This window comes from Coenobita brevimanus, chromosome 51 (assembly GCF_032717465.1).
Source record: "Coenobita brevimanus isolate Jiangsu-jjx chromosome 51, ASM3271746v2, whole genome shotgun sequence".
Classification (NCBI taxonomy): Eukaryota; Metazoa; Arthropoda; class Malacostraca; order Decapoda; family Coenobitidae; genus Coenobita; species Coenobita brevimanus.
Window position 1 is genome coordinate 9,328,033 of NC_137004.1, and position 13,492 is coordinate 9,341,524.

At 54.4% G+C, this 13,492-nt stretch overlaps 2 protein-coding genes across 2 annotated transcripts; one reads left to right on the forward strand and one right to left on the reverse strand.

Annotated features, from left to right (window-relative positions):
• Positions 1-6,480: 6,480 nt before the first annotated feature.
• On the forward strand, positions 6,481-6,792 carry LOC145400055 (histone H4). The gene has a single exon (XM_080272556.1). It carries the CDS (start codon positions 6,481-6,483, stop codon positions 6,790-6,792), a length of 312 nt encoding a protein of 103 aa, XP_080128682.1.
• A 1,908-nt stretch (positions 6,793-8,700) lies between these two features.
• On the reverse strand, positions 8,701-9,072 carry LOC145400056 (histone H2A). Its single transcript, XM_080272558.1, has one exon. It carries the CDS (start codon positions 9,070-9,072, stop codon positions 8,701-8,703), a length of 372 nt encoding a protein of 123 aa, XP_080128684.1.
• Between the last annotated feature and the right edge of the window lie 4,420 nt (positions 9,073-13,492).

The window sequence follows — 13,492 nt, forward strand, 5'->3', positions numbered from 1 at the left end:
TCTCTCGAGTATTGGACTCTGCCTCAGTTACTGAGAAGCATTTTTCGGGAGTTTTTCCTGTTTTTGACCATTTCAGGACTTAGCCTAATTTACTTAGGCGATTTTTCTCTTTTTTTCTCTGTTTCTGGGTGGCCTCTGTCTCTGACAGATAGCCTTGCGAGCTTGTGTGTGTGAGTGTGTGGGTGTTTTGTGTGTTTGCGAGTGTGTGGGTGTTTTTTTTTTTTTTTTTTTTTTTTCCCGGCTGCCGTTAGTGTCTCTCTGCGTGGTACGAAGCCGAACCCTGAAGGGCTGTCGTTAGGGCAGTTCCATGAGGGGGGGCCATTAGGGCCTGGTTATAGGAAGCGCAGAGAGCGGCTCTGATAGATTAGGGAAGACCCGTAAGGGGCAGTGGCGGGGCCTCCCACGTCGCCCTTTAGAGGGCGGGGAGCATAGGTAGCCCGTCACTGTAGGGAACTGCCGGCTTTTCTTAGTTTTTTTTTTTTTTTTTTTTTTGAGTGAGTGTTGGTGTTTCTGTTTGGGTGTCTGTGTGAGTGGCGTCTTTGCGTGTTTGTGTGACTGTCCCTCAGGGACATGAGACGCACCCAGATCCCTAGGCCTACGGGGCCACCGTGCCCATCCCAGTCCCAGCAGAGGACGACTCGCCCTGCTGCTACACCAGGCGCGAAGCGAGAGCGGCGTCTCTCAGATGCGAGCTCTCACTCGTCAACGTCTGGTGACGTCTCCGCCTCCACTTCTTGTCGCCCTAAAGGGCAGGCTCCCCGCGCGAGGGCTGTCGCCTCAGCCTCCCCCCTTCCCACTTTGGCACGTGCAGCTAAGGTTGCACGTGTCCATGAGGCTATGGAGGAAGCTGCTTCAGCTCCGCTTCCCGTCCCTACCAACGCGCCCTCTGCTAATGCCCCTACTGCTGCCTGCCCACGCCGCCAGGCCCTTACCACTGCCATGCCATCTCCACACAGTGGAGCCCGTGCTGCACAGGCACCCGGTGCCGACCATTCTCCCGCTGGAGCTGCCCCTGCTACTACTACCGAGGACGCTGACGGCTTTATAACTGTGGCGCGCAAACCACGGCGAGCGCCGCAGGGAAACGCCACTCCTCCTGCATACAGGACTGTGGTGCCTCGACGGCCTCCCCCTGCTGCTTGCCCCTCTGTCTCAGTCGCGGGTCCTCCGCCTCCTCGCTCCTCCTTTCCGGCTTTTCGAGTTCCTCTCCAGGAGGGATTCAGCACGAGCTACGATGCGGTAGCGGCTCTGGAACACCACCTGCCAGGCCTTGCAGCCACGAATCGTTTCGGCCGCGACAGCAGCTGCGTGCTGATCCCTACTGGGGAGGAGTCGTACCTGCGGCTAAAGGCAGTGGCGGAGGCGGAGGCTCCGGTCGTCAGGATTGTCGAGCTTCCTCAGGGAGCCCGAACCACCAAGGCCACTGTTATGGGATATCCTCGGCACATGCCGGTGGATATCCTCCTGCGGCACGACCTTGTAGAGACAGCGGAGCGCTGCCAAACAAAGCGTACACGGGAGGAGACAAAGCAGGTAGTTGTAACCCTGCGGGGACCCCTCGTGGAGTCCATCGACCTGGGCAATTGGGGCAGGTTTTTCCTCCGTCCCTTTACGCCGGAACCACTGCGCTGCTATCGGTGTCACCGCTATGGCCATCATCGCGCCACTTGCAACCGCCCCATCATCTGCGGTATGTGCAGCGGCTCCCACGACACCGAAGAGTGCCTGAAGCGGTTCAAGGCCAAGGAACAGATTGCCTCAAAGTGCCCCAATTGCTCGGGACGACACCACGCCTGGCACCCCAGTTGCCCTGCAAGAGTGCAGCGTGTCAACCGGGGTCGGGAGACGCAGGTAACGTGGGTGCAAGAGCGCCAAACTGCCAGCGCCCATCCAGCTCCTCCAGGCACTTTTGTCTGGGGACAGCAGCGCCGCCCACAGGCTACGAACTCGCCAGTTATCAAAGAGCAGGACTTTCCTCCACTACCCTCAGCCCTCACTCTCGGCCAGACCAATGCAGAAGTTCATTGCCCACCACCGTCTGTTCTGCCAACACCACCCTGCTTGGTTCCCAGCCCAAAGCCGACCTCGACACCTCCACTCAGCGCCATGCCCAGCACACTCACTGCTCCCACTCCACCGGCCATCACCTTCACTGCGGAGGACATCAGGGATCTGGGCACGCGCATAGCAGTGGCTTTGGCCCAGACTATAATTCAAAAGCTGGGAATAAAAATGAAGACGGCCACGCTTGCTGGAGCCGCCGACATCATCATCGACCAAGCGATCGAGACAAAGCTAAAAGGCCTCGACGCTCCTCCTGCCTCTCGACGCTCGGCTCCTTCCATGAGGGAAACACGCCATCTTCCACGCAAGCCGGCTCGCTCTTTCAAGCGGGCCAAGCCTCGGCCTTCCACTGCTCGGACTTCTGCCACTCACCCACTTCGTTCTCGCCTTCTGTCAGAGCCGGCATCACCACCATCAGTGGGCATCACGATGGACACGGCCCCACAACACTTACAGGAGAACCACCGTCTTCACTTATCTCCAGACGGCCGGAAAACTCCTCCCTCAGACTCCTTCAGTGGAATTGTCTAGGGGCACGGCATAAGCTCCCGCTCTTACAGGAGGCGGCCGCCAGGGACCGTCCTCATGTCATCCTGTTACAGGAGACCCTGCTCCCAGACAATTCCACCTTTCATCTTGCGGGCTACACCACCCATCTTCTCCCGTCTGTTCGTGGCGTCACACGGGGATGTGCCGTTCTGGTTCAGGACCACATTGAGTGCACAGACTGTGAACCTCCTCCTTTCTGTGGACCTGATGTGGAGGTTCTGGGCGTGGTTCTCCACCTGGCTACGTCGTCCCTGACGGTATACAACGTGTACCGAAGTCACAGGGGCTCCCTGGAGATGGGAGATTTGTTCTCCCAGGCTGCCAGGGGCACTGTCTATGTCGGGGGCGACTTTAACGCCCACCACGCCTTGCTTTCATCGCCTCTCCCGTCCAATGACGCAGGGCGGCACATCTCTTTGGTACTGGAGGAGATGGATGGTGTATCTCTCTTGAATGATACTAAGGTTGCTACACATGTGGGTGGGGGCCGTCTCGACCTATCTTTTGTGTCGTCCCCTCTGGCTGGATCTGCGACATGGTCACTTCACCCCCATCTCACTAGTGATCATTTCGCAGTTCACGTTACACTACCAATGCCTCCACTCCCACCTCCCCCTCTCCCTCCACCTAGGTGGGATCTCCGCAGGGCTGACTGGCCGGCTTTTGGCCGTGTGTTAGCTGCGGCCTTTGAGGCATCTCCTACTGCCCCGGACCTCGAGAGTCAAGCAGATCAGGTAGCCCACGCTTTTTCCCAGGCTGCCTCTCTCACTATTCCTCTGCAGCGACGATCCACGCGGTGCTATCGGGACGGCTGGATTTACTGCGACAGGGTCAGGGAGCTGAATCATAGGCTCAATGCAGCACGCAGGCAGTACCGGCGGCGCCGTACATCCCCTCACCGTCGGTGCTTGGCTGCTGTCACACGCCATGTGACGCTGGAGAAGCGTCGCCTTAAGGAGGAGGCGTGGATTAGATGGTGTCGAACCTTGGATTCTCACTCCACTCTCCGTGAGATGTGGAGGAGGATCCGGTCCATCTCTGATCCACGTCCACCTCGACCACCGTCACACCCTGACCCTGCTGCTGAAGCCAGCCGTCTTGCTCAGCATTTCGCGGATCGTTCTGCCTCCCACAATCTTCCGCAACCCGTCCGAGCCCTACAGGAGCAGTTGTCGGCTTCTCGTGTCGCTGCTGTACAGGCTGCTTGTGCCAGACCTGACCCCGCTGATCCTCCCATCACCAGCAGGGAGCTTCATAAGGCGCTGCGACACAGAACCGACACTGCACCTGGCCTCGATGGGCTCGTCTACTCACTCTTGTCTCATGCTGGAGATTGTGGTAGTGAGAGACTGCTTGGTCTGTTCAATCTCTCGTGGTCTGAGGGCCGTTTGCCGAGGTCGTGGAAGACAGCTATCATCCACCCGATTCCAAAGCCTCGCGATCCCGACGCCATGCGCCCTATCTCGCTCCTTAGCTGTGTGGCTAAGACAGCAGAAAGGGTTGTGCGTGCCCGCCTTGCCTGGCGTCTGGGACCGTTGCACCCGAGGACTTTTGCATACCATCCTGGCAGGAGTGCTTCTCACTGCCTTGCTTCCTTCGTCGGGAGCTTCGAGGTGGACGGGGATGGCAGTCTTCCTCGACCTCGAAAAAGCCTTTTAGCTGGAAATCCCTCTAGCCATCAAGGCAGCCCATGCGGCCCGGGGAGTTGGGGGGAGAATTCTCTCATGGGTGGGGGATATCTTAATGCACAGGTCAGCAGGGGTCAGGTTTCAAGGGGAGCTCTCCCCGTTTTACCACCATCTTAACGGCACGCCCCAGGGGAGTGTTCTCAGCCCCTTGCTTTTTAATGTCCTTGTTGAAGGGCTATTAACGGTGGATTATGGTCCCGGCGTGACTCTGCTGGTGTATGCTGACGATTTGGCACTGGTCTTTTCGAGGGGGGACTGTTTCACCCAGGCACCCGCTGCTCTTTCTCGGCTACACGCCAAGTGTAATGAACTCGGGCTGAAGGTCAACCTCGGGAAGACCAAGTGCCTACCTTTCGGTCTCCGCCCTCCAGACCGTCCTCTCTTGCTTGATGGCTGCAGCATTGAGCTGGTCAAGCTCCACCGCTACCTGGGCGTCTATTTTGATGCTGGCCTCACTTTCGCCAAGCACGTCAGGTACCTGCGGGAGCGGGCTGCCACCCGAACTTCTGCTCTGCGTTATCTGTCTCGTCGCAGTCTAGGGGCATCCTATAACGTCTTACGCACCTTTTTTGTCCACGCTATCCGCTCTCTTGTGGACTATAGTGCCATATGTCTCACCAGCCTTGCCCCACATGTCTCTCAGTCCTTGGAGGTCCTTCAAAATGAGGCACTCCGCACCATGCTACATGCGCCACGCTGGACAAGGTTGGTTAACCTACGTCTGGAGAGTGGTTTTCCTTCACTGGCTCATAGAATTGCATTGCGTGCAACAGCTGAAACACTCCGGCTTGTGCATCGCCATCCGCACCTGCCGGTCTCGGCCTTACTGCGGCGTTTAGCAGGCAGACCCCCTGACCCGCTTACTCGTCGTGACTGGGCTCGTGCCACTACGGCCCTACTACAGGATTTGGGCGTGGCTTCGGAGGTGTGCCGTGATCCTGAGGTAGACTGTCCAGGTTACTTGCCTCCTCCCCCCTGGTCGCCCCCCCCTTTCACTGTTGTCTATCCCTCAGTGCCCAAGCCTCGCCACTCCATTCCAGCAGTTCTTCGGCAGGACAGTCTTTATAGCATCTCTACTGTTAACTCAACAGCTTCGGCAGTCTATTATACGGACGGCTCAGTCTCATCCGATGGCTCAGCGGGGGCGGCTTTTGCTTTGACTTTTCCTTTTGGACCATACACTGAATCCTGGCGCATCTCCACGGGGGTCTCAGCCTTCCAGGCGGAGCTGGTGGCTCTTCTCGGTGCCTTGCGTCATGCCTACCGGCATCAGCATCAGCGAGTCGTTCTGCACACTGACTCACTCTCTGCCCTTCAGTGTCTGGAGTCTCTCGCGCTTACATCCCACCGTTTCCTACTAACGGCTATATATACTGTTGCGTCTTTCATTCAGCAGCGTGGTGGCTCAGTGTTATTTCACTGGGTCCCTGGACATGTTGGCGTTTGGGGGAATGAACTGGCAGATACAACTGCACGTGCGGCTAGCACCCTCCCTGCTGTCACATTTCCGCTTCGCCCCTGTGCCACCCATGTCCTCTCAGAGGTGTATGCCACTATCTACATGCGTACCAGGGATGAGCATGAACTCTGTATTGCCGAGGGATCACGCTCGGCTGCCTGGTATGCGGCGGCCACATCTTATTCACCTCTTCCGATACCAACTGGATTACCCAACTTTATTCTAGTTAGGATTAGGCGTCTCCGCTTAGGTTTCCTGTGCTACCGCCAGGTTGCCGGCTTGGAGCCTGACCCGTGCCCCCATTGCTATGCATGGTCCGCCGATCCTTTATCCCATTACTTACTAGACTGTCCTGCCACAGCGCTGCTTCTTGCAGGTCCTGGCGGAGGCTTCCCTCGTACTGGGGATGATGTCTTTGATGCAGCTAGGGTTGTTGGCAATGCATCTTTTCAGAGAATTTTGCGCACTGTGCGGGACTACCCTCCTCCTCGGTAATTCTCTCAGGCATTGATCCTGCTTTTTTTTTTTTTTTTTTTTTTTTTTTTTTTTTAAGGCTTTTCTCTGACGGGCTCTTAGTTTGCCCGTGCCCCACCAAGTGTGGGTAAATATCAAACAACAACAACAACAACAAGCGGGGTCGTCATCATTGTTGGTGCTGGGAGCGGAGTGGACACTCACTACTACTGGGTCTGAGGAGCAGTAGCAGCAGCTGTAGACACTATGACTGGTCGAGGCAAAGGCGGCAAGGGTCTGGGCAAGGGAGGCGCCAAGCGACACCGCAAGGTGCTTCGTGACAACATCCAGGGCATCACCAAGCCTGCCATCCGTCGTCTGGCTCGTCGTGGCGGCGTGAAGCGTATCTCGGGCCTGATCTACGAGGAGACCCGCGGTGTTCTCAAGGTGTTCCTCGAGAACGTGATTCGCGATGCTGTCACCTACACTGAGCACGCCAAGCGTAAGACCGTGACCGCGATGGACGTGGTGTACGCCCTGAAGAGGCAAGGGCGCACCCTTTACGGCTTCGGCGGTTAAGAGGCTGCGTGCATAACTGCATGGCACTATTCCACCTGGCCACGGCAAAGCACACAATAAACAGCAACCCCCGGACCTCTTTTAGAGGTCCACACCTAATTTCTGTGAAAGAGAATGAATGAAGGCATAGTAGTATAAGTAAATGCAGACGTTGAGCAGGTTAGGTAGCACCATTTTCTCTCTCTCTCTCTCTCTCTCTCTCTCTCTCTCTTTCTTTTGATGTAACAGATATGAAAACATGTAATGCAACCCGACCAACTCTTACCACACCTAACATAACCAAACCAAACCAACCATAACCTAACTGAACCATACCAAACCTCTCTCTCTCTCTCTCTCTCTCTCTCTCTCTGTCTGGCAGTTAAAAAAAAAAAAAAAAAAAAAAGGGTGGGGGGGGGATTAGGCAACTGTCAATTTGGCTACTACATCTCCTAATTTAAATGGACGTCTGCATACATATACATTATCACTTATTTTGCTGGGCCATTGCTTTCTCTGTTCCTCTGGTCTACTCCCCCCCCCACCCCCATTTCAGGAAAGCTTTCTCCATACCTATCAGGGCAATTTCCATCCTGTTGCGAGAGCATCTCCTCTGCTGTGCTCCGGGAGTCGCCTCCGTAAATCGTGAAGGCAAATCCCACTAATCCAAGGTATTTCTGCCTTCATATGCACGAGCAGCAGCACACTTGAAGGATGCACCTAGAGTAAAGAAGACACAGTCAGTCACGTCGGTGAGGCACCACAAACGGTGCATGATATGAATGCCTAAGTGTTAGACAGACAGAACGTCTGCATATGAACAAGTTATCCCTTGAATTTGTCGCTGTCACGGCCGTTTTCTCTAAGTACCAAAACCCACCAATCACCCATCGTACAAGCATTGCATCAACCGCTGAGGCCTGAAATCAAATTTAAATGGATCCGATTGGTACTTGCACGACCGCTAGTGCATTATATAGAAGAGGTGGCTGACAAGGTGGCTGACACTCGCCTCCCAACAGTTTCACTAATCAGGCGTTCACCGGAGCTCCCAGTTCGATGAGTGGTGGTGGTGGTGCTGCTGATTATTATTATTAATCTTTGATGATGATGATGATGATGATGATGATGATGATTGATGAATGAATGAATGGATGGATGAATAGATGGTGGTGGTAGTGGTGGTTTTTGATTGTGTAGTAACTAGTTGTTGCAATACTACTCATAATGACGAGAGAAATGAATGATGAGTATTTTCTTCATTATTGCTCTTATTTGGGGGTGTTAAATCCACAATGGTCGTCACCACACGACTAATATATATATATATATATATATATATATATATATATATATATATATATATATATATATATATATATATATATATATATATATATATATATATATATATATATATATATATATATATATATATACTGTTGTATACATCACCATATCCTCTGCCACTGAACGACTTTGTCCATTCCTTCGATGGTGGGAGAATAGCCATCATCATCATCATCACCACCTATGTTTTCATTCATCCACCCGGCAAAGGCAGTTAGGAGGCATAATTATACAGGACAGTATTATGCAGGTGCAGTTGGGAACGGGACAAGACTCTATGTAGTAGTGGGAATAATAATAATAATATTATTATTATTATTATTACTCCACCTTCACTGATGTCAGTAGCTTCTTACATGCAACCGAACGTAAATATAGCCACAGACACATGCCAGCATTCAACACATACCACGTTATAGGCACATACACAAACATACAGTATACCAACACATTCATCCATACCCAAAGATGATGATGATGCTGTTGGGCAATGCCAAAGTCTATTCTCTCTCAAGAAACGAATGTGGCTCCTAAAGGAGCCGATGGAGGTGAAGAAGAAGAAGGATTTCTTGGAAGCGTTTACTTCTTCTCCGTCTTCTTGGGGAGCAGCACAGCCTGGATGTTAGGCAGGACACCGCCCTGGGCGATGGTGACGCCAGAGAGGAGCTTGTTGAGCTCCTCATCATTGCGGATAGCCAACTGCAGGTGACGGGGAATGATACGAGTCTTCTTGTTGTCACGGGCTGCGTTGCCAGCCAGCTCAAGCACTTCAGCTGCTAGGTACTCCATGACTGCAGCCAAGTAGACGGGAGCACCAGCACCCACACGCTCGGCGTAATTGCCTTTACGAAGGAGACGGTGGATCCTGCCGACGGGGAACTGGAGCCCAGCCCTGCTAGATCGGGACTTGGACTTTCCCTTCACCTTGCCTCCCTTGCCACGTCCGGACATGCTGCTGCTGCTGCTGCTGCTGCTTTTGCTGCTGGAGTAGTAGGACCTTCAGGAGAAGACTAATGCGTCCCCGGCCCGTTCGTTCGTTCGTTCGTTCTAAGATTTCCTGCAACTATATTGCAGGCCGGGCCATACATTAGCCCGGTCAGTGGGGTATGGGCTGATTAAAAGTAAGTGGGGAGGACAGGACCTAGGGATTGCCTAGCACACACGTCCTGTCTCCTGGCGGGCTGCAGACAAGGCAAGGGCGGCGGAGGAAGGGAACGAGGCGATGGCGATGGTGGAAGCAGCCCGATGATGGAGGAGGCAACGGGGAGTGAGCGATAGACTGCACGGCGCCAGATAAAAGGAGGCGCCGGCAAGCTCAGGTGAAGCCCCAGGTGAAGCTTCAGACGACTTGATGATGGTAGGCGGCCGGCTGCTCAGATGTTCATGGAGGGCGGAGAGGGACAAGAGCTTGGTGAAAGAAACGGCGCCGATGGTAAGGGCGCCGAAGCTCAGGATCACAGCGTCCCGACTCCGCCCTCAACCCCCATCGGACTCGCTCCAGCTCTCCACTGCAGCAGGTGGATATACAAAGGTCAGGCCCAGTTCACATGATCGCAAGGGCACAACCCCAGTCAAGGTATTGGCGGAGGGAGGGTGGTCGGCCGGGTAACAAGGCGGACGAGCCTCAAACTCCTGGTGAACTGACGGGGCACTCCCTTAGAAGGAGAACAGGCCCATCCCTCGGATGAAACGACTGCAGTGGAGAGCTGGTCCCGCCGGGAACAGCGGTGGAGGTGTTGCCTCGGCGAGAGGTGGACTGCGAGTGTCCCCGGCCCGTTCGTTCGTTCGTTCGTTCGTTCTAAGATTTCCTGCAACTATATTGCAGGCCGGGCCATACATTAGCCCGGTCAGTGGGGTATGGGCTGATTAAAAGTAAGTGGGGAGGACAGGACCTAGGGATTGCCTAGCACACACGTCCTGTCTCCTGGCGGGCTGCAGACAAGGCAAGGGCGGCGGAGGAAGGGAACGAGGCGATGGCGATGGTGGAAGCAGCCCGATGATGGAGGAGGCAACGGGGAGTGAGCGATAGACTGCACGGCGCCAGATAAAAGGAGGCGCCGGCAAGCTCAGGTGAAGCCCCAGGTGAAGCCTCAGACGACTTGATGATGGTAGGCGGCCGGCTGCTCAGATGTTCATGGAGGGCGGAGAGGGACAAGAGCTTGGTGAAAGAAACGGCGCCGATGGTAAGGGCGCCGAAGCTCAGGATCACAGCGTCCCGACTCCGCCCTCAACCCCCATCGGACTCGCTCCAGCTCTCCACTGCAGCAGGTGGATATACAAAGGTCAGGCCCAGTTCACATGATCGCAAGGGCACAACCCCAGTCAAGGTATTGGCGGAGGGAGGGTGGTCGGCCGGGTAACAAGGCGGACGAGCCTCAAACTCCTGGTGAACTGACGGGGCACTCCCTTAGAAGGAGAACAGGCCCATCCCTCGGATGAAACGACTGCAGTGGAGAGCTGGTCCCGCCGGGAACAGCGGTGGAGGTGTTGCCTCGGCGAGAGGTGGACTGCGAGTGTCCCCGGCCCGCGCGACCTTCCCTTAAATACCCGTCTTCCCGATCCGACCCCATCCCACCCGCGAATGGGAAGGAGGCAGAAGCCGGGCTGCGATCGGGCAGAAATCACATATAAGGATTTCAGCAAGCGCGGCCCCCACGCTCCTCCATCAGTCTCTCACCAGCTGCCGCACCGAGCACATCTCTCTGCAGAGACCTGCAACCTTCCACTAGCCTGTAGCCAGAAGCATACAGCGCTCTAATTGGAGGGCGTCGGATCTCCTTCGGGATTGGAGGGCACGCGATCCGGCTTTCCCGCGCCATCACCTGATGTGTTAACATCCTCGCTCCATAGTGAAACGTGGATAGCGTAACCCAAGACTTCCACAGCTGTCTCTCCTCCAGCTCAGAGATCGATTTTCACGTCACAGCTTAAGGAAACTTTGTGTTTTCTCTTTTTTTTTTTTTTTTTTTTTTTTTTTTTTTTTTTTTCCATATCAGCTGCTTTCCGGCTGCCACTTAGAGTCCCTGCCGTAGTACGACGCCGAACCCTGAAGGGATACCGTAGGGTATTTCCATGAAGGGGGGCCTTAGAGGCCTGGTTATAGGAGGCGGCAAGGGTAGGCATTCTGTTAGGGCTAGGGTTAGGTAAGTCCCTCACGGGGCAGTGTCGGGGTACTCTCACGACGTCCTCTAGAGGACGGGGAGTTAGGCCCCCCGGCACTGTAGGGAACCGCCGGATTGTAGCTGATAATTTATTTATCCTGATCGATTCCTTCGTTGTTCTTGCTTAAGCATACATACCGATTTACATTCATACACTCAAGTATATTTAATTTCATTTGAATATACATGTGTGTAAGGGTGTATATATGTATGTGTGCTGCTTAGAACTAATGAATGAACGACTGAGTAAATAAATACCTCCCACATATATATATATCTATCGGTTAGATACATATATATATATATATATATATATATATATATATATTTTTTTTTTTTTTTTTTTTTTTTTTTCGCTGTGTTGAAAATCTCGAGCATGGAGCCCACGTCAGCCAAGACACAGACAGCTCCCGCACCGACATCAGCAAAAAAACCACGCCTGACCGGACCTGACTACGATCCTGAAGATTTCTTTGACTCTACCCCGGTTATGGACACAGACATCTCCCCTCGAACCTCCGACCACGACTCTGCCAACGCCACCGACCCCACGAGCTCCGCACATCCTCACGGAAACCCCGAAACCTCCGCCCAAGAGCCTTCCCCACCGCAAGACGACAATGAAGGCTTCACCCTTGTTCAAAAAAAACGACGACCGGCTACCAAGAACGCCTGCCCTCTGGGACCACCAGCCACCTCCCCCTCTGCTGCAAAAGCTCACACTGCATCAGCCACACCCCTCATCCCCCATGCCCACAACCACCAGCAAATGCAACCCCCTCTCCCCACCACACAACCTCATCACAAATACCCTGCCTTCATCATCACACCAAACGAAAACTTTTCATGCACGTATGACATTGTCACTGCCATAACCGCTGCACACCCCTCCCTCAAATTCAAAACCATTCAGTTAAAAAATATGGACACAGCCATTGTCCCACTGGATGACGCCACCCATAATGCACTGACCACCCTTGACTCCGTGGCTGGGGAAGCAATCAGCATCCAAAAGCGGGATCCCAACCTCAGTCTACACAAATACGTACTTACTAAGTACCCAACTTCTTTTTCCATGACAGCCATCCTAGTTCACCCCATCGTCGAAAACGCAGAACGCTGCCATGTCAAAGGACAAGCAACAAGGCAGGTGATAGTCTCCATGCGTGGCCCTGTTCCCCCTGTCCTCGACCTAGGAACATGGGGCAAATACCAGCTGCGCCCCTACACACCAGAACCCCTACGTTGCTTCAACTGTCAACGTTATGGACACCACCAGACACGATGCTCCCGCCCGCCAACTTGTGCAATGTGCAGCGGCCGCCACTCCACCCAGGCTTGCCTTACCAAGATCAAGGCTCAGCAACCGGTCGTTGCACGCTGCCCAAATTGCAGCGGGACCCATCACGCATGGAACAAGGCCTGCCCGATCAGAAGGGAACGTGTTCAGCTGGGGATGGAGAGGGAGGTGCGCTGGGTCCAAGGCCACCTCACGGCTCCCCTAGCACCTTCAAACACCTTCACCTGGGGCCAACGTACTGCCACCCACCGACCCCCTCCACCTCCACCCCCTCCCCAGCTGACCACCGACTTTCCCCCCTTACCAACCCCCACTGTCACTTCTCAGGCAATACCCCACCCCCCAACAAAACCACCTCACCAACCACGCACCCCACCCACACAGCCACACTGCCAACCACCTCCCGACACACGCCAAAAGCAGGACGCCAGCACTCAGACAACCTTGGAAGCCTTCACACAAACCCCACAACCAGACACCACTCTTCCCAAAGATCACTTCATCTTCAAGGCAGAAAACATAAAAAATCTAGGCCGTATGCTTTGCAACACAATGGTGTCTATGCTGGAACATGTCCTCAATCGGCCCATAGATCCAAGCCCCCTCCGCTCTGCAATATCCTCAACGATCCAGAACTGGATAGAACATCCCGACCCCCACACCACTGCCCCCGAAGACCTAACCCAAGCCACTCCCCCACAACAAACCTCACCACAGCCTCCTCCACCTCCTGCCACCTCAGACCCCACACATCAACCATGCTACAGACAACACAACCGTACAAAACACACACCCCGAGACGCCAGAAACCGTTCCCTATCTACCGACAGACCCAACGAGCACAAAAAAACAATGAAAGCCCAACCCCACCAACCTCGCAAGTGCTCTGTGGAGAGAGGGAGACCCCGCT

Bases quoted from the DNA above. Each gene is read 5' to 3' on its own strand.
- LOC145400055 (XM_080272556.1), top strand. From the start codon at position 6,481: ATGACTGGTCGAGGCAAAGGCGGCAAGGGTCTGGGCAAGGGAGGCGCC.
- LOC145400056 (XM_080272558.1), bottom strand. From the start codon at position 9,072: ATGTCCGGACGTGGCAAGGGAGGCAAGGTGAAGGGAAAGTCCAAGTCC.